The sequence below is a fragment of the Neltuma alba genome, unplaced genomic scaffold, assembly GCF_004799145.2.
Source record: "Neltuma alba isolate B1F8T4 unplaced genomic scaffold, ASM479914v2 tig00012998_pilon, whole genome shotgun sequence".
NCBI classification, from domain to species: Eukaryota; Viridiplantae; Streptophyta; class Magnoliopsida; order Fabales; family Fabaceae; genus Neltuma; species Neltuma alba.
The window spans coordinates 129,435-151,521 of NW_021637349.1; the positions used below are offsets into that span (position 1 = coordinate 129,435).

Genomic DNA, 22,087 nt, shown 5'->3' on the forward strand with positions numbered 1-22,087 from the left:
TCATGACGTGAAGGCATCCGCGTCCCTGTGGAAAGTAGGTACTCCCAAGGTTGACAATGAGTCAACTCCAAAGTAGTATAATTTAACTATTTCCTGTCTATCATTAATATAAAATTTAGTTAACTGATTTAAGTAAATTAAAAAAATAATTAAGTTAATTATTTATAACAAATATATGTTATTTTTTTAAAAAATATTCTTACTAGTCAAGTATATTAACTATAATTACTATCATTATAAGGATTACTTAAAAAAAAAAGAATAAATATGAAAGACAAAATAGATTTGGATCGTATATTTATGATTAAAATAAAAATTAAACCAAATATTATATTAAGGACCAGAGGTAATATATAATTTTTTTAAAAAAAATATCGGGAGGTCCCATAAAAGAATATAATTACAAAAAATTCCAATAACAAGTGAGCATAATTGACTTTGTTGTTATCTTTTGATAAGTACTCTAAGGTCATCAGATTTAAACCGTCTATATTTTATTTGAACAGTCTAGATTTAAAATTTTTAATTAATTATTTTTAAATAGAAAAAACTATTTTTTAAAAGAATGATAGTTAAGAGTTTATCTATATTTTAGATTATATACATATTAAAATAATTATTTTGAATAAATAAAAAAAGAAATTAAATCTGAACCATCCAAATAAGATACAGACAATTCAAATCTAATGAGCTTATGATGCTTATTAGAGTGATGAGTATTGAAACTAGTTCGATTATAATGATTTTCTTCAATTTATTTATAATACACTCCTGTCGCTCTCTCTTTTTCTATATATGCTAGTGCTTTCTGATCTCTGATCACTTCCATTTATTCTACAAACACAACCACTAAGGGAGCTCTGTATGCAGAAGAGTCACAAGGCTGCAGCAATATTAACATTCTGTGCACGATGGTGAGCTCGCTTAATTAATTAGTCCCTTTGCATATTTGAATGTCGAATCATAATAATAATAGGATAGATATATAAACATATAATTTTATATATTATTGATATTGCTGACGATATGGGAAAGTGTTGATCAAGTTCTTAACTGGCCCTTCAAAGCGCAGCAAGTAATAGCAATAGAGATGGAAATGTGCTGTGCTAAAGGGAGACGCAAGGCCCTCCAACTTGCTGCTGCTGCACAAGGTGCATGCTTCGATATATATATATATATATCGATCAATCCTTTTAACTTTCCTGTTTTTAAAGTTATATATATATATATATATATATGCATCAGGATGATGTTGATGATGAAACAAAACAGGAGTCGTATCAGTGGAAATGGGGGAAGATCAAGTGATCATGGTGAGAGGAGACGAAGTGGATGCCGTTTGCTTGACCAATTCTCTGAGAAAGAAGTTTCGTTATGCCAAACTCTTGAGCGTGGAGCATGTAAACCCTCCTGCTGATGACAATACTGGCAAAGGTGGTGACGGTGGTGACGGTGGTGATGAGAGTCCAGGAAATGAAGAGGAGAATGGAAAAGATGGAGCGTCACCATCAGGCTGTGGCTGTAATTGCCGTCAGTTCCCTCCTCCACCACCACCGATCCCCACCTACTGTTACGTGCTTTGTGATGCTGATCCTTACCCTACCATTTGCTCCATCATGTAATGCCTTTAACCTTTAACCGTATATACGTATATTCACTCTCCAATCTTAAATATAAAATCTATTTTATAGTATAAAATTTATACTATAAAATAAGTTTTACATTTAAGATCGAAAAAAATATATATATATCTATATTATTTATCATACCAAGTTTGAAGAATGTCTAAGTTGTGTAACTGAGAGGTATCACTTGTTGAAGCAAAATATAATATGGCCGTAAATGGTCCTAAATTCTCCTAAAATGTATTAGATGCCACCATCTATCTGCATATGTTAGATTTCGGACTGAATTAAATGATATTTAAATTAATTAGTATTTAATTTAATATCCATTAAATTAGTTTTAATGCTCTGAGATTATGAACTTCAATTGTTGTGTTACCTTTTTCTTTTCATTGTCGGTGATTGTTATTACTATCATCATTAAATATTATTGACTTAGATTCAAACGTTACGGCTATGTTCTCTGGTAAAAAAAAAAAAACAACGTTACGGCTATGTTATTAAACATTTTCTTTCACACGGACTCGAGTATCTATTATACGGCCCACACAGCCAGACTGACACATTTTTAGCATTTTTCATAAGTACCCTTGTTTTTTTTTTTTTTAAAAACCTATCCATTAAAATTCCCTATTTCATTGTTGGGAAAACCATATTGGAGGTACCTGTATTTTTTTAAATTTTAAATTTGGTACCTATGTGTTTTTTGTTCTTAACTAAATCTTTAATTTTGCTCAATTAATATCATTAATCCTCATATAGAGACTAAAAATGTCAATAGAACAAAGTTATAAGAGCTAATGTTGCTAAAAAAAATAAAATTAAATGTTTAATTAAGAGGAAAAAACACATCTTATCAAAAAAAAAAAAAGAGGAAAAAACACATATGTACCAAATTAAAAATTGAGAGAAAGTAGAGGTACCTATGTTATGGTTTTCCCTTCATTGTTTACCCGAAATCCCGAATTGGGGGATATGAAATATCCACAGTAGATGCATCCGATGGTCGCGAAGTGATTGATATTATACCTCCACCACGGTTCTTCCTTTTTTAACACACATTTGTTATAGTAGTCTTCCGATCTTTAATATAAGACCCATTTAACTAATTTGATTGGATTAAGGAAGTTAAGTAAGTTAGCTAATTATAAAAAAAGTTACACATTTTTCCTAAAACACCATAATCATCTTTATTAATACCCCTCTCCCTCTTCTACTTAATTATGGTCGAGGGAGTATCTATAGGGATAATTTAGAAAAAATTGAATAAATATGAAAATAGATCTTATATTTAAAAATAAAACCAACTTAAGAATTGAGTCCTATATTAAAAACTGAAAAAGTAGTATGAACTGGCCTATGAGTCATGAATCCATTTATAAAGATTAGTGAAACATAGTCATCAAAAAAATCTATTTTGGTGTCATATCAAATGATAAAGAGGATCCACCAAGAATCAGCTTTATGTCATTTGTTTACTTAGAAAGAGAGAATTAATAACAATTAAATTCTCAACTTTTTTTTAAAATAATAAATTGCTAATATCAATCCAATATAATCTTTTTAGCCTGAAAACAATTATAAATTTAGTAGTCCCGATTATAATTAAGACATTTAAATTTTAACTGTAACTCTAAGTGATGTTCTCATTTGTAATTATTTAAGTTAATATTCGTAACGCATTGCAACGTTTTTAATGCCGGTATCCATATTTTCCGGGTCGGACCATGCCGACCGGCTCCGGCAAGCCTTGTTTTTCGTTTCCACATGGAGGCCAAACCGAAACTGCATACGCATCAGGACCGCGGTTGTAAGACAGATGACAAGAAGTAGATCAAAGATCTAGGACCAGAGCTGAGAGGAGAAGGAGACAAAGTTTGAGAAATGGGTACGACGGTGGCGGGGTTGGCGCCGGGTCTTTCTCGGAAGCTGAAGAAGGTCTTGGAATCCAGGACCGACACGCCTGATCTCTTGTCCTCCCTCAACACGCTCTCTTCCTTCTACACTGACAACACTCCTCAATCACGCCGCAACCTCCGATCCACCATCGAAAAGCGTTCTCTCTCTATCAACCTCGAATTCCTTGCTGCCTCCGATGTCGTCCAACTGGTGATGAGCTCTTCGCCGATGCTACAACTTCTTGTGCATTTCACTTGCTTGCATTGTTCTGATCTCATTTCCTTTGTGCGTCTCTTTCTTGACTGCGTTTTAGGCCTTGGATCGCGTCGAGGAAGAGGTGAATGCCGTCGCTGAATGCTGCGACAGGTGTGTGTGAATCTCCTATCACTTCTACCTCTTTTATTATATTGGCTAATGGTTAGTTGGGAGACGCTACTCTTGCAGCAATTCACTATATTAATGCATCATTTTGGGGGCTAAATGAAGCAAGGGATAACTTTGGATTCTGTAGCTAATTTATGCAAGGACTTTCGTTCTGGAATCCGGAAAACTCATAAACTCTTCATGCATTTAGATGCTTTGATGCTGAATGACAGCGTTGTCGAGACAAACTTGAACTGGAGATCAATAAATACATTCTATTAATCTGAGTAGCCCAAATTTGAGTCGCATTGACTTCTAAGGAAGTAATTATCACTTATTTGAAGCTGTTAGGCCATTAAAATTTTCCTCGTACCATATTAAAATTTACCTTTGGACTCGTGGTTTCCATGATGGCAAGTGTATCAGACAGTTAATTACGGTTTGGGACCAAGGGATTCAATTTCTGTGTTTAGAGTGAAATGATATGTTCTGAACCTCCAATTTTGGTTACCAATGCAACTCATTCTGATGATGTCATTAAACTATTCTTATTTCCTCTGACCATATCAATTTTACCTTTGAACTCATCGTAAATCTTGTTATTTCAGTTCAAAGTAATTCAATAATTGGCCAGACTATTTTGTTTGAGGGTTGTTACTTCAGGAACATTAGGTTTTGAGTGATGCTCTGTTTATCCCTTTAACGGTGCCAATAGGGCATTATCCTCTTATGATATTAAGCTTACCTTCAAACTCCTTTTATGTTATTCTTCAATTATAAGTAATTCATTATTTGGTCAGAATATTCCATTTAGGATATTTTTTTAAAAAATGATTAAGGTTCAAACCTTTTACAGGATATCAAAGGCCTTGAATAGTTGCAGTGCTACCACAGGTGACATTATCAGTACCACAGAGAGGCTCAAACAAGAACTTGAAACTACTACACAAAGGCAAGAGATTGTGTCATGCTTCCTACGTGATTATCAGCTCTCCCCTGAAGAGGTTTAAGTTATTGTTTCATATTACAAAGATTAAACTGTCATTTTGTAATTGAAATATGACATGCTCATGCCACCTTCATGCTTACAATAAACCATCGATCATCTACAGATAAGTGCACTTAGAGATGAAGAACTTAATGAAAATTTTTTCAAAGCACTGTCTCATGTCCAAGAAATTCATGCCAACTGCAAAGTGTTGCTTAGGACGCATCATCAGGTAAATTTTCCATTTCCATGTCTGCCTCATTCCTTTCTGACTCTGAGCTGCATGCAAAATTCTACACAATTTGTAATCAAAGGCGTATTTTATATTGTTTTTGGGCCAAACAGAGTATATATCTGAAATGTATCTTTTATCAATTCTAAATACCTACATGGTCTTCAATCGTCACCTTATATTTTTATCAGGGACTTTGATGTTATACTTTGCACCTGAAATATACGTTGAAATTTAATAATTTTAATTGATGCATATATGTTAATTTCTGTTCAATAATTTTAATGGGATACGGATATTTTAATTTCTGTGTCATGGGCTATTCTCTTGGGTTAGATGAGCTGTGTCGTTCCATTTCTTGTTTTGACAAAAGATAGGCCTCATCGCCAGTGAACTAAAGGAACAAAGCTTTCTCCTTCCATTTCTTTATTGTCAATGTTTGTTATATCCTTCCTACTTCTATAATTTTCAGTTTGTGCTGATCTTTTTTCAGGAAGTTTGCTCCATTATTTTCCCGCTACTTTGTGTTTCAAAATTATATTTTGTTTTTTTATTGACTTCAAGAATTTCATTGCAGCGTGCTGGTTTAGAGCTGATGGATATGATGGCTGTGTACCAAGAAGGAGCTTATGAACGCTTGTGCAGGTGAAAATTGCTGTAGTTTTAACCCCATGTTGCTGACTCTAGAAAGTTGTTTTCTTAGGGAGGTTGGCTTACTTGATGATATTCAATATTTGTAAATCTTACCTATAGGTGGGTTCAGGCAGAATGTAGAAAGTTGGGTGACACTGACAATCCAGAAATTAGTGAGCTCCTAAAAACAGCTGTGTACTGCCTCAGAGAAAGGCCTGTCCTTTTCAAGTATTGTGCAGAAGAGGTGATTCCATTATGAATCTGATCAATTTCTCTTAACACTTGACAAATCTAATTTTTGTTGGGATTTGAATCCCGTAGTATTCCAACTTGGAACTGAAATTTTGATATTTGGAAAATTGTCACCTCCACTGCCTAATGGTGTTCACAGATCAGATCTCGCTTTAGAATCTAATGCTGTTAATTTTGTTAATAGAATATTCTGCTTGAATTGAAACTCAGATCGCCCTTATCTTTGTTGATGCATCATAAGATACCAATTTCTGGTTTTGTAGGTAGCCAATATGAGACATAATGCATTATTTAGAAGATTCATAAGTGCTCTTACCCGTGGAGGACCTGGTGGAATGCCTCGACCAATTGAGGTTCATGCTCATGACCCATTACGATATGTGGGTGATATGCTTGGGTGGTTACATCAGGTATGCGTCTGTCATGACAATCTGGTGGATGAAAGCTCGAAGCCACTCCTGCTGCTGGATTTTTGCTATAGCATTTATTATCCCTGTATCTTAATTTTATTGTATTGCTCCTACATGCAGGCCTTGGCATCTGAACGTGAACTTTTACTCATGTTACTTGATCCAGACACACAGGTGGATTCTGGACCAACAGTGGATCAGTTCTCCAAGAAGTCTGAGAATGACTCTGGGAAGACAGAATCTGACTTGACATTTGTTCTGGATAGAATTTTTGAGGGAGTTTGCCGGCCATTTAAAGTGAGAGTTGAACAAGTTTTACAGTCTCAGCCAAATCTGATTGTCTCCTACAAACTGAGTAACACTCTTGAATTTTACAGCTACACCGTGAGTTGTCATCAATTTTTTATCCTTCTTTAATAGTACTCGTCCCATGCATATTTTTTGTCTTAAACTTCGCATGATCACGCAGATTTCAGATCTGCTTGGGCGAGAAACTGCGCTTTGTAATACACTATGGCTGCTGAAGGATGCTGCTCAGAAAACATTTTTTGATATTTTGAAAGGTCGGGGAGAAAAGCTTTTACGATATCCCCCTCTTGTTGCTGTTGATCTTTCCCCTCCTCCAGCAGTAAGGGAAGGAGTATCTATCCTCCTTGAAATTATTGATAACTATAACAGCATGATGGTTCCTGCTTCTGGCAAAAAGCCTCCTTTTGATCCAGTTTTATCTGCGATACTGGATCCAATAATTCAGGTGCATATTTCTATCTTTCAATCGGGCACCTGCATTTGTTTGTATGATTTGTTAGCAGGCGGGAAACAAAGTGATTCTAGTGGTTTAAAATTTGAGCTTCCTTCGTAATGTGTTATGATTATTTATGATAATGGATTGTCTTTGAAGATAAGATAATAGAGACTTCTATGTAACCTCTGCCTTTGATTCCTATATATTCATTTAATTTAAAACATCCCAAGATTTTCTTCCTGGTTCAGCTAAGCTAAACTGTGCTGTTTGAGAATGTACTCACCTTTCCGTCTTTCACGCATCACACTAAATATTACCCATTTTTCTCTGTAAGCACTCTTAGCCGTAGGGCTTTCTTGGCCCTGTCCATTTCAAGAAATCCTGAACTGGCTTTAATTTTAATAAAATCATAGGATATTATAGTTTTCTCTCTATTGCAGATGTGTGAGCAAGCGGCAGAGGCACACAAGTCCAAGGGCGTTGGGCACTCATCAAGAAGGAGTAGGATGAGTTCTGAATCCAGCCAAATTAGCAAATCATCAGTTGATGCTATCTTGTCAACAGGCGGCTCTGCTCCATCCTCCCAGGTTCTCACTCTTAACCTTCGCCTTTTTCCTATGCTTTTGGCCCTTACCAATTACTGAGGTTTCACGAATTTCTCCCCTTTGTCCTGCTACTTCACTAGTGAATTTTATAGCTGCCATGTATATGCTTCCAATGGTCATTATTGCGCACTTTCCTCTAAATTTTATCGGGAGAATTGAAACCAGAATTTAATTATTCTGCAATTTTGGCAGAACTGTCCCTTGAAGTTGCCTGTCATTTCTCAATTGTAAATTAACGTGGACCAACGAATAACGTCCTATGCTCTAATGTGAATTAATGTCATAGTTTGGACCAACAAATAAGGTGGAGGAAATTAATGGAGCAGCTTGAAAAATAGTGAAACTCTCAATGTGGACCTACTGATTAGTGAGACATTATAGAAGCTTCATCAAGTGTCTGATGTGTCGTTTTGGGCTTTTGGCAGACTGCTGAGACCCCATCCAAGATATTTCTTATCAACTGCCTGTGTGCTATTAAACAACCTCTAGAGGGGCATGATGTGGCCGGTGACTACGTGAGAAGGCTCGGAAAGATGATCGATAATCACGTGCACGTACTTGTGGACAAAGAAGTGGATGCCATATTAAACAGATGTGGGTTGTCACAAAAGATGACTCACTTCCACAGCTCTGTGCACAACAAACAAGGGGACAAGGAAACGGCTGGGGTGCCATTGGCAGAGATGGAGGACACAAGCCCAGCCAATCTTTCGGAGTGTTTAAAAGCTCTGTTTGGTCTTATTTTGGGAAGTGAGAGCTCATTGCCAGAATTTGAGCAGATGCTGGTTCCACAGTTGCGCTCCGAGGCTTCTATTGGTGTGGCCAGGTCACTGGCTGAAGCTTATGAGCTTATTTACAATGCAATTATGGACCCCAAGAATGGTTATCCAGACCCTAGGTCATTGGCAAGGCATCCTCCTGATCAGATAAGGACTATATTGGGGATATGAGTTCTAATGCTGCTTTCATCACTTCTTACGTCCCGTACATATTCCTTCATTCATTTTGTAATGCCTTGCTCTCCAACAAATCGAGTCTATCATGTATTTCTCTTATTTTTCTGGGGATGGTAGATTCTGAGATTTTGATAAACTTTTTTTTTTTTGAGCTAATGTAATGATATTGTTTCTGTTAATGTGTTGGGAAATTAGAAGATTTCCGTTTAGATTTTTGGCAATGTGAGCGAATGATTAAATAAAACCTATTGAACTATTTGATGTGGCATTTCATGCCGGTGAACACTTGAATGTGAACTTAAGAAGTAATTTTCCTAGTAAAACGTCAAGAAATCTGCTTCCTAGTATTCTATAATTTTGCGTGGAAAATACTTTACCCTTTAAATAATGTTTAACATTATAAAATAAAAATTAAAAAAGGTATTCGCGTCTTTAATATTAAAAAATGATATATTATTTGGAAAATGATTCCAACTTTTTGAGAAATATAAAGTTGAATTAAAAAAGTCATGTGTGAACCTTCTGATTTACAACGTAAGACTAATTGAACCGTAAATAAAACTCCTTATAAACTAAGATTAAAATTTTATTGAATAAATCGTTCATCTAGATTTTTGTGCACATGTTAAAAGTCGCTTCCTCGCTTATAAATAAGAAAAATTGAAATTTTTGCATCAAACGTTTATACTGATTATCGAGGACGGGACAGCCCGTGTATCGTGTCCTTGATTTCGAGTAATTCAAGTTCACAATTAAAACTCATTAATTTTGTTTTTCACTAAAAAACCAAAAAAACTCATTTTGTTACCGGTCTCGATTGGGGTGGGACGATACCGTGACGGGAAAGAGGAATCGATTTTAGTTTATATCTAGATGAAAAGATTGAAGGCTAGAAACTTAATAAAAATATCAAAGATTACCAACCAGGAAGATAGATGTAAACTTACAAAAAGGAGGGAAAAAAAATCATAGCAAGCATTAATGGATATATTCAAATAGACAAAATAAAACTATAAAATGAAAAATCAAATCTTTAAAGTTTACAGCATAAGTAGCTGTGAGAGGTGACAAGCCATGGCCAACACAAGAATGCGAGGCTGAGAGCGATGAGCGAGATCAAAGAGGAAATTCAAAAATTGTGTCCGATGTCTATTTGCAATCGTTGAGGGCTGAGATTACGAGCTACCCATGACTGATCATTGTTGTCTTCAAGAGCGAGAGTCAAGGGGAAAGATTCAAGATTGATAAGCATTGATTGATTTAGGAGGGAAGCTTGGTGAGTTGTTAAGCATGATAAGGATTGAGAAGGAGGTGAGGGATGGTACTGAGAGGAGGCGAGAGCGATGATGATTTCAATTGATTTGATAAACTTTACTTTTTTCTTTTTTTTTACATATCTGATAAACTTTACTCATGTGTCTTTGTTTTCCAAAAATTTAAAAATGGCTTCATGTACAATAAGTTTTTGAGCCTCTTATTCATCAGCATATAATTATTGATATACTAAGATAATACAATATTTTAATATGCATATATATAGAATATCTCGGGACAGGACGAGACAGGACACCCCTGTCTCATCCCAATACCGTCCTGATATGGTCGAAACCGGGACAAGTCAATTTGAACACTTCTAGTTTTGTATGCTTTCTTATGATAAAAACTACTCTTCTAGTCTAATTTATAAGTCATTTTAAATATTTTTTATATAGATCAAGAAAAATTTTAAACTTCATTAACTCTCATTTAAATTTTAATGACTTTTTAATTTTATCCCTATTTAATATACATTATACCTCATGTAAACAAAGTAAATACAAAAATAAATGAAAGGTAAAATTATATATCCATGCAAAAAAATTTGTCTCAGCTTCGTATAAATAGGATTAAAAAAATATTTTCTTTTATCTTATAACTAGGACTGATGAGTAATTAATTATTATTATTGACTCTGTTATTAATTTGCTGCATCAGGTTTTTGTGCAGAGACATAATATTGATCGAAAGAGCTGCCAAAAGATTTGATCCCTTCTTTCCAACGCTGTGGTAGCGAGAGGGTAGAGAGAATCGAAGGACTCTTCGAGTTTGATTCTTCTTCCCTACTCATATTTTAAATTAATTAATGCATATATCTATCTAGCTATCTATCTATCTATCTATCTTTTCTTGCCCTTTGTATTGCCCAATCAATTTGTTTAATATATCAACTCCTCCGGAGGAATATTCAACTCATATGACCGATCAGGGTCGTTTTCATCCAGAGAGATCGACACACACACACACACACACACCAACAAGGATATGATTTGATTATAATTAATCAAGACATTATTAACGACGGTTAGTGGATGTTAAGATTCACTGGGAACTAAAGTAACGTGATGTGAAATGATGTTTTGACCGCTAATAATTACTTGATATTCTCTTTTTCTATTTAGATCATAATTGATGATCATTCTCGAAGCAAGTTTGTATGTGATGCAGCATGATCATCCTCATTTTCTTAAACTGCTTTTATTTATTCATCGTACTCTGCAAAATTTAATGAAATATTCATGCCATATTTCCAAAAATATCATTATCTGAGTAAATCTACAGATATTTCAATCATATGGGTGTATATAGCCATACGTCGTTCTATTAACAAGCAGACTTATCATATTTGAATGGGGTTCTAAAATTCTAACATGGCATTAACATGTTTATGTGCTTGCATGTGTTCGAATTGTACTGCTTCTGACACTTAATATAACAGCTAATTAGAGATTTAATTTGATCTTAAATATAAGATTTTAATTCATTTTGTTTCTCATATTCATATTTTTTTCCCTAAAATAATCCTTCAATTTTGATCCTTCAATAAAAATTAAGCAGATCTAACTATTCAAAAGGAGTTCTAAACTAATCATCTCTATATTATTGGGTGAAGGGTAGATAAGAATTGACATCATAAGAAGATGTGACAAGCATTCGAGGTAGAATAAAACACACCAACTTGTGTTAATCTGTTGCAAATACTACTTTCGGTCCTTAATATAAGATCTTGTTTGACTTTTATTTTGGTCCTAAATATAAGACCCCAATCCACTTTGTCTCTTATTTATACTTTTTTTTTTCCAAATAGCCCTTCTAACAATGATAATTCTAGTTAATACACTTGATTAGTAAGGATATTTTAGGAAAGACAACATCTATTTAAGACAAATAACTATATCAACTTACTTCCTTAATCTCCTCAAATTAGTCAACTGGCTCTTATGATTAGAACCGGAGGTAGTATATATGTAACACGCGCACGCACCTACACAATTAAACATCATCACCTAAAATGAGTGTGATATATACCCGGCCGTGATTGTGAAGGTAATTTTACACGCACACACGCACACACGCACGCGCACATCTATATATATCCATCTACCTATCTATCGATCTTACGCATGGTTTGCCCAAGCGTGTTCACTTTTCTAGACTGAATTCAAAAGTTCTTACTTAAATCAATCACATCCCATTCATCAAATCAACGTTAACGTGTGTTGTGTTGTGTGATATATCTATCTCTCATGATTGGGAACCCATATATGTGTGTGTGAGAGAGAGAGAGAGAGAGAGAGAGAGAGAGAGAGAGTTCTAGACTTTTTTTTAATATTATTATTTTAGCAAAAGAAAGAGCAAGTCTAAATCAACCCATCTTTCTTCACAGAAGAAGCAAACTTGAAACATAATTACGTTACATAAATCAACATGGTGACCTATCGTATTATTTGTGATGGAAGGAGCTAATTAGAAGCCCTTGGCGAATTAACGAGGATTAATAACTCATCATCATTTCGCATCATCTAAATTAAATTTGCACAGTTCAAATGGATATTATTTTTTTACTTTTATCCTTTCAAAAAATTATTTTAATCTGTAAAGAATCTAAAATAAAGATAATTTCTTAATTATAATTATCAAAAAATAGTTTTTTTTAAAAATTGTATCTGAATAGTATAAGAACAATACTTACATCGAGTTCTTTATATGCATTAAGTTCTTTAACCATATATAATCACGTGTTCTATTTTTGAAATATTAACATTTAATAGCATTTGGAATTTAATTATAAATCTGCATGAAACAAAAAAAGGCAGATAAATATGTATGACTGAAAAACTTAACATAATAAAATTGAACTAAGTTTTTTGTTTCATAGCATAAATCTCATTGTAACCAGGAGGATCATGTTCCTACTCATGATTGCGATGAGCAATAGAACCTACTCCAGCTAGATGCATCTTTTATAAGTGACATTAACGTGGCTAAATTGAACAACAAAGAATCCAATCTTTTGACTTTGAGGGATCTGCGTTGTTTTTCTGTTCCCATAATATGGCTTCAGGTGATAACTCTTCAACCATTTTTCACCATACAATTAATTATTCCTTCTATATCAATCAATTTCATCATATTTGAAAACTATACACATGATTTTTTTAATTTAAAAAAAAAATTGGAAAGAATATATGTTTGTTTGCAGTAGTTCATCTAATCTTCTGCCGACCTTGTGCAATCCAATGCACAGCATTTTATGCTCCGTAATTAAAATACCATATTAATTAAGTACTCATATACAGTGATGAATTTCAATTGCTGAAAGCTGCGTCTGTGCAGGTTCGAAAATGATGTAACACCCCCATTTATTACGATAAAAGTGGTAAATTATTTCAAACTTTTTTTTTTTGCCTCAATAATAATGCCGTGTTGAAATGGATAAGGGAGAACTAGTACACTGTTCAAAGTTGAATTTGGTGACCACTAAAAGCCTTCTGTAACGATTTGTGTCTTGAAAAGTTTATTTCTGAAATGATGGCCATTGTAAACATGCATTCACGTATCTTTTTTAAATCTTTTATTTCCTTTCATGTATATATGTGCATGTGTGTATGCTTATTTCACTCCCAGCTAAAAAAACAGTAATTTTCTAAATAATCATATATTGAACATATCTCTCACTTAATCCAACCATCATTCCCTTTAAGATGGACTTCTATCTAACAAGATAACAAATACTTCTTTCGGTTCTAAATATAAAAGCTTGCAAAGAGATTTGCTTTGATATTGAATCTAAAATCTTAACTTACTTTGTTTCCCTTTATTATATACTACTTTTGATTCTTAATATAACAGCTCGTTTGATTTTAATTTGATCCTAAATATAAGATCTCAATCCATTTTGTGTCTCATATTTTTTTTTTTAAGGTGGTCCTTCCAATAATAGTAGTTCTAGCAAATGCACCTGAATAACAAAGATATTTTAGAAAAGACAACACCTATTTATATCAAATAACTAACTAAACTAATTTCCTTAATGTACTCAAATTAGTCAAGTAACTCTTATATTAATGATCAGAGGCAGTATTAAGCGAATTTTTCATCAAGAGATTATAGTTTCTTATGCAAATAATTAAGGGAAAATCCCAGAAAAAGCCCTTGGAATATATTAAATCCCAGATTGGGTCCTTAAATTTTGAAAATGACAGAATGGGTCATTGACCCAATCTGTCATTTGTGAAATTCAGGCGAATTGACATTTTTGCCCTTGAGCAAAAGTGAGTAGTTATTCTCTAAACAAATCTAGGTAACGCTTACGCTGTTCTAGTGATTACAAGATTCGTTGTAGTTAATAATAAGGTACCTGACAATAATAAGATACCTGACTATGAAAAAATGAGTAGTTATTCTCTACACAAATCTAGATAATGCTTACATTGTTCTAGTGATTACAGAATTAGTTGTAGTTAATAACAAGACACCTGACTATGAAAAAGTGAGTAGTTATTCGCTACACGAATCTAGGTAACACCTAAACTCTTGTAGTGATTCCTTGAATCATTGTAGTGAATGAATAAATAAGGGCAAAATTGTCAATTCGCCTGAATTTCACAAATGACAGATTGAGTCAATGACCCATTCTGTCATTTTCGAAATTTAAGGACCCAATCTGACATTTTTTATATTCCAAGGACTTTTTTTGGGATTTTCCCAATAATTAAAACTGATATTTTAAAAAAATCAACAAGTATTTTTTTTTACAAATAACTAACTTGATTAATTTTTTTTAATTTTTTGCAAATTAGGCATCTAGTTCCCACATTTATAATAGGAAAGAGTATATAAAAATTTATATGAAATATTGACTTTCTATTTTAGAAAATAATCCTACATATATTCCCAATTCCAATCAGAGTCTTACACACACACACACACATGTACATGAGAGAAAAAGCTAAGGCATCACGGAACATTAACACAGTGCGAGACGAGACTGGGAATCCAACTTTGCATCCCCATTATTTATATACATCTGCCATATAGGTTTCATAGAGTGATGACTAAATTAATTAATTAGATGCTCTTGGCAAAAAAAAAAAAAATTAGATGCTCAACACTCAAATACGTCTTATTAATCGACTAAACGAAAGCAATATAATATAAGACCTGTTTAGAATAACTTATAATCGTGACTTATGAAATAGGAGATAAACATGTGAGAGGAGTTTTATCTTGACTTACATGAAATGTACTTATAAATAATTTTAATCATAATAACAAACAGGGTCATAATTGTATGAGGAAAGAAAACCCTCCATTTATAACGCAACTTTTAAAAAATCATCACAAGGACATGTCTTAACCATAACTTTTATATTTAATATGGGTATTATTTCTATAAACAAAATACAGAGAGAAAGCCAATCCATATGAGATAGAGTTTGAGTTTTAAAAAATAAAAAATTATACATTATTTGAATCCAAAATAATTGACAGCATAAGATACCAAATAGTCGGCAAACATATGAACACACACAGTGAATCTCCAAAGGAGAAAATGAAAGTAGTATATGTATATGTCATCACAAAATTCCATAAGAATCGTCTTATATATCAGTTCAAAATTGAAAATAATAAATCAATCCAAAAATGTCATAATCATCAGCAAGGTACTATAAGAAAGGAATAAGCTTAATTAGTCAAATGGCCAATAAAAGGGGGTGAAATTAAACAAGAAAGCTAAGTGAACAAGAGATGATATAAATATTTCATGTTAATATATATTATTATTATAAAAGAAATGAATGAATTTGTGGTTGAGACAAATTAAAAGGTACAAATGAATGACACTTAATTATCTTAGGAATCTTATCATTAATCAAATAAAGAGAAACAGTGTGTGATTCCTTAAGGAACCCCATCTCCCACATTACATGGTTCTCAAAACTTCCCTTCTCACTATTTTCCCATTCATCCCATATGCTTCTTCCCTGTCGGCTATGCTAATAAACAGTTTTGTTCAAAACGACAAGTTAAGATCTTAATTTATAAAACTTGCATTGGGAGATGATTGGATTATTAGCTTGATTAGATTATTAGCTTATTTTAAGTATTTTGCAATAGCTATATGAAATAAATATGTAGGAAGAGTTTTACTTCATAAAATGCGAAAGATTTTTTAAAAAAATTATTTTGTGGGTTGCCAAACAAGCAGATTTGTGCCAATTTGGATTTGTTGTCACGAAGTAATGATTTTATGTTGTACAAAATAACTATGTGAAATGAGTTTATCTCTTAAAGCTAAAAACATATATTTTATCTATTCCCAAAGAAACGCTGAGAAATGAATATTTTTTATCATATCTATTTATTTATATTCGTTCGAGTGCTTGCAAAACGTCGCAATTATTCTGCCAAACTTATTAAGGGCCAGAAATTAAATACAGAGAGCATGGAAATGAGGAATTGACCCCAAATAGTTGATTTTCTTTCCCTTTCTTTCATGTAATTTACTTTCTTATTAAATGGACGGCTATCACATGGAGAATATGGCACTCTTTACTTTGCTTATGATTTTGAGGGTTCTTTATGCTACTATATATATATATATAAATGTATATGTATATATCAAAACATAATCACATGGAGGGGAGACAATATCATGTTATCGTACTAAACTTCTCAAAAGAAGGTGCATGAAAATCTGTAACCAAATTTCGTTATCGTCCATTCATATAGAAAAAAAAATGTTTAATTCTGTTGCTATTCATCATCTAGTTGTATGCGTTTCCTTTTATTGAGAAATGACAGACCAACCATAGATGTCAATCCAAGAACAATTTTAAATTGTCTTGAGACCAAGGTTGGCAGCTTCAAAAACGTCGTGAGCAAAAAGGAAAGGCCATGGAAATGACACATAAATATCTTTTTTTTAAAAAAAAAATTAGATATGATACCAACAAGTTGTTGGTCGGTTGATTGAGATAATGAGCGGTGTCGTCTTTGTTAAAAAATAAAAAATAAAAAGTTCTTTGAATATTAGAAAATGTACTTGTTAAGAGGGTTCTGACCTTAAATATTTCTAGCCTGAATTAGCAATAATAATGATTACTAAAATTTTGCGAAATAAGTTGAAAGAATAATTGATGAGTTTTAACAGTAAGGATTACAATTGCTTGTCCTATTTGTTTGTTTGTTTGTTGTTTTCTTTGAATCAACTTCGTCTAGTTGATGAAACGGTGGAAAAGCCATCAAAGTCACTCTCCAATCCACAGTATCATCTAAATAATTAATTAGTGCTCCCCACATTTTCATATCCTCTGACAATAATTTTGGGACTTTTATATATTTATTAGAATATACTTAAATATATTTTTATATTATTTTTGCAAGCACATCAATGTATATATTGAATCAACTTATAACTTGTAATATATACAAGCTAGTTAAGTAATATTATTAAGATTTTGATTAGAAAATTGGTCGTAATGGATACAAGCTAAGTAAATTAAACGATTCCAAGTCTTATGTAATGAATTTGGACGTATCGTGGCAAAATCAAAATGGTCGTTTTGGTTAAAAGCATAAGAAGACATGAAATGAAATGCAGAATAAAATTAAAAAGCGTATCCATCAGGTAACGAAAAATCTCAAAGGGCATATCCTGAGAGACCCACTTGATGGGCTATTACTTCCATTCCATATTTTCTTTTCTTTAGGGTCTGACGCACGCCGAAAAATATTACTATTATTTTTAATTAAAAATTATATTTATCTTTCCAATATTTTAGCCTTGCGGAAATAACAAGGTCGCCGTGTATAATGGGAGAAAAATTACAGTAAATAATGCTGGCCCATATAAGTTAATTTATACTCCTCGGTCCTTAATATAATATTTATTTAATTAATTTGATTAGATTAAGAAATTAGGTAAGTTAGTTAATTTTAAGAAATATGACATGTTTTTCCTAAAACACCATAATCATCTTCCTTGATATCCTCTCTTCCTCTTTTACTTGATTATAGTTGAGGGAGTATCCATACGGGTAATTTAAAAAAAACTGATCAATATGAGAAATAGGTCTTATATTTAGGATAAAAATCAATTCAATAATTAAGTTCTATATTATATTAAAGACCTATATAAATATTTGATGTGACAATGCACAAATGTACGACATATTATCACTATGTTGTGCATAGCACGTAGTACAAATTAATAACAACAATCCTTCCATTATCACTAGTAAGCCAAAACAAGATGTAGTAGTGCTCCTGTATTTAGCTTTATTGTATTGATCATCACTGCAAATTGCAACACTCACTTTTCTTTTGTTTGTCTGGTTCTTATGGTGTTCTTTTCTATCAATTGAAAGATTATTAGGGGCTTCAAAAAGATATGGGATTGTGATGTTAATAATTTAGTGTTTAGATATATAAATTAAACCTTAAATTATCCCTCCCTATGAGCAAGAGTTTAGATATATGCCCTAGAGAATATTCCACAACTACCTAGTTTTGGTTATAATTTCTAAGGCTCTCCCAAAATTTCACATCCCCATAGCATGCAAAGTAAATTTACAAAAGTGCATTAACTTTTTTTTTCCCCAAAAAAGAATGGGACAGCGAGCTGAAAATTAAAGGTGATATGCTCACAACTTTTATATATAATCTTATGGATATCATTTATTGTCTTGGAATATTTCGCCTTTTACACTAACTTGGACTTTTGAATTTATTTCAAATAAAGTGAAGAAAAACGCGGTATAGACACACAATAATAAGTGAATTATTTAATTTTTTGTGTCAATCTTTCTCCTATAGCTTCCACTTGAAGAAAGATCCCATGAAGACCTATATATATGTGTGTGTGGGTGTAAGTGCTCCTCATGGAAGGTAACAAGTGAGGTTAAAAGGAGATTAATTTGACTCGACTCTCTCTCCTCCCCTTCAACCATCCTCATCATCTCTCTCTCTCTCTTCCTCAAAGACTGGAAATTTCTCATTCTATTGCTTCAAACCCAGAAATGACTTCTGATGATTCTCTTCACTCTCCTCACCAATCCTTACCAAAACTCACTTTGTACCCCATAACCTTGAAGGTAATTAAATTTATTAATTAATGCCATTGATCCCTTCCACGAAATAAAACCAAACCTGCCATTATATATAGATATATACTGATTATTAATTTATCTGGTTTAACTTCTGTATATTTTGCAGTTTGAGGAGGTGGTGTATAAAGTGAAACCAGAGCATAAAGGGCTGTGCTGGGGAAGTTCGTGGAGTTGCAGAGAGAAGACGATACTGAATGGAATCACAGGGATGGTATCGCCAGGTGAGATTCTGGCCATGCTGGGTCCTTCTGGGAGCGGCAAAACGACACTTCTCACAGCTCTTGGAGGTCGTTTAAATGGCAGATCATTATCAGGCAAAATCACATACAACAACCAACCCTTCTCAGGCTCCATCAAAAGAACGACAGGTTTTGTGGCTCAGGACGATGTTCTCTACCCACATCTCACTGTCTCTGAAACCCTAATCTTCACCGCACTTCTCAGGCTTCCCAATAGCCTCACCAACACCGAGAAGATGAAACACGTTGAGAGAGTTATCGCAGAACTTGGCCTCGCACGTTGCAGAAACAGTATCATTGGAGGAGCATTGGTGAGAGGCATATCAGGAGGAGAGAAGAAGAGAGTGAGTATAGGCCAAGAAATGCTCATAAATCCCAGCTTGTTGCTGCTAGATGAACCCACGTCGGGGTTGGATTCCACGACGGCTCAGAGAATATTGACCACCGTGAAGGGGCTGGCTAGCGGCGGAAGGACGGTGGTCACCACCATCCACCAACCGTCGAGCCGTCTGTATCATATGTTTGACAAGGTGGTGGTGCTGTCGGAAGGATGGAGTATCTATAATGGACCAGCTGCGGCCGCCATGGAGTATTTTTCTTCTATTGGTTTCTCCACATCCATCACTGTCAATCCTGCTGACTTCTTGCTTGATCTTGCTAACGGTAATTATAAATTAGTACACTCTTATCATCTTGTTTTTTTCCTTGAAACTGAGAGTTGGGTGGAATTTTCTTTTAGTAAATCATACATCTCTCCTTAATTTATTATTTAGAAAAATCTCCTTCTTAGTTATCAGAAAAAAATTATATTTCTAAAATATAAGAAATGTCAACATGATTAATTTTAGTAAAACTCATAAAAAATTGTGTAGTTTATTTTTTTTAAAGTTAGGTAAGATTGTGTGTGTATTTCAAAATAGAGAAGGCATGCGTAATTTTAATATAAATTCAAATATATTTGTATTGATTATAAAAATAAATAAGATATTTGCATACATTATTTTTAGAATTAAAAAAAATGATTGGTGTAAATTTTATTCCTCTACTCAAGTACAGTATAGTTTTAAACATGTATGCTCAACAGAGAGTCAAGGAGTATTAGATGATGGGGATAGAGTTGGAATTTAATTACAGGGATTGCCCCTGACTCCAAGCAAGCAAGTCAACAGAGTGAGAGCTCGGAACAAGAGAGGGAGCAAACCAGAGAAGTTCTCGTTTCTGCTTATGAAAACAACATTGCTCCAAAGTTGAAACTTGAGATTTCTAGCCACAACTTCACCAAACGTGCTTCATCAAGTAGCTCCTCTTTCTTCTTCTTCCACTGCTACGTACATACACATTTGTTAATGTTACTTCGGTCCTAAATGATTAATTAAGTCACCTTTCTCTGCTGACCTGGTTCAGGAAATGACATAGCAAAAGCAGAGCAATGGTGCACAAGCTGGTGGTATCAGTTCATAGTGTTGTTACAAAGAGGGATCAGAGAACGAAGATATGAAGCCTTCAATGGATTGAGAATATTCCAAGTCATAAGTGTTGCTTTCCTTGGTGGACTCTTGTGGTGGCATACCCCAGAATCTCACATCCAAGACAGGGTATGTTTAAAGTACATATTTGCTTGTCTTTCTATCAAAGGCTTTTAAGTCAATTTGATAGGACTTACCTTAAAACTATATGCCTTTCATTCATTCTCTAATTAGTTGATCTGTGACTTTGTTTCGTTGATGAGATAACTAAAACGAGGATTTTAATGGGGTTTCCGCATTGATAATACAGGTAGCATTGCTGTTTTTCTTCTCTGTTTTCTGGGGATTTTACCCTCTGTACAATGCAGTTTTCACTTTCCCTCAAGAAAGAAGAATGCTTATCAAAGAGCGATCCTCAGGAATGTATCGTCTCTCTTCCTACTTTCTGGCAAGAACAATAGGAGATCTGCCACTAGAACTTGCACTTCCCACTCTATTTGTGTTCATAATCTACTGGATGGGAGGCCTTAAGCCTGATCCCGTGACCTTCATTCTCTCACTAGTCGTTGTTCTGTACAGTGTTCTTGTGTCACAGAGTCTGGGCTTAGCATTTGGAGCTATTCTAATGGAGATTAAGCAGGCCACGACTCTAGCTTCTGTCACAACCCTAGTGTTCCTCATTGCTGGAGGCTACTACGTTCAACAGATCCCCCCATTCATAGCTTGGCTCAAGTACTTAAGCTATAGTTATTACTGTTACAGGCTGCTTCTGGGTGTTCAGTACGATGAAGATGATTACTATGAGTGCTCCAATGGGGTTTTGTGCAGAGTCGAAGATTTCCCTCCCATTAAATCAATGGGTTTGAATCATTTGTGGGTGGATGTTCTCATGATGGCTCTCATGTTGGTGGGTTATCGACTGGTTGCTTATTTAGCACTACACAGAGTGAGGTAGAAGCAGAATACAGATCCCGACACAGCTTCCTCAGCTCCAACGTTTTTGTCCTTCAATTGATTTCAAATCACTAATGATAGAGATTTAGGCCATCCACGCGGCTCATGGATAGTTGGATGCCTAACGCCGCGTGATGATGCTTCGAATGTATCTTCTCCTGTACTTGATATAAGAACTAAATGAAAAGTTTCTTTTGGTTTTAAATAGAAGACCTCGATCCATTTTGTCTATCAAAATACCATTTTAATACATATGATAAAAAATAATAGCTTCAAAATATTAAGATGCA

General features: G+C 33.9%; 3 protein-coding genes across 3 annotated transcripts; all 3 read left to right on the forward strand.

The window, feature by feature from the left end:
• Nucleotides 1-839: 839 nt before the first annotated feature.
• On the forward strand, nt 840-1,658 carry LOC114733446 (heavy metal-associated isoprenylated plant protein 16). The gene is made up of 3 exons (XM_028920914.1): nt 840-914; nt 1,073-1,151; nt 1,273-1,658. The coding sequence occupies exons 1-3, from the start codon at nt 912-914 to the stop codon at nt 1,620-1,622; spliced, it is 432 nt and encodes a 143-aa protein (XP_028776747.1). The 5' UTR covers nt 840-911; the 3' UTR covers nt 1,623-1,658.
• Nucleotides 1,659-3,434: 1,776 nt separating this feature from the next.
• LOC114733445 (conserved oligomeric Golgi complex subunit 6) lies at nt 3,435-9,017 on the forward strand. The gene is made up of 11 exons (XM_028920913.1): nt 3,435-3,734; nt 3,838-3,890; nt 4,744-4,891; nt 5,000-5,107; nt 5,685-5,752; nt 5,861-5,984; nt 6,256-6,402; nt 6,523-6,786; nt 6,872-7,156; nt 7,588-7,734; nt 8,178-9,017. Exons 1-11 carry the CDS (start codon nt 3,510-3,512, stop codon nt 8,700-8,702), a joined length of 2,094 nt encoding a protein of 697 aa, XP_028776746.1. The 5' UTR covers nt 3,435-3,509; the 3' UTR covers nt 8,703-9,017.
• Nucleotides 9,018-18,918: 9,901 nt separating this feature from the next.
• Nucleotides 18,919-21,997, forward strand: LOC114733447 (ABC transporter G family member 14-like). The gene is made up of 5 exons (XM_028920915.1): nt 18,919-19,123; nt 19,245-20,040; nt 20,512-20,673; nt 20,782-20,972; nt 21,154-21,997. Exons 1-5 carry the CDS (start codon nt 19,049-19,051, stop codon nt 21,796-21,798), a joined length of 1,869 nt encoding a protein of 622 aa, XP_028776748.1. The 5' UTR covers nt 18,919-19,048; the 3' UTR covers nt 21,799-21,997.
• Nucleotides 21,998-22,087: the final 90 nt, after the last annotated feature.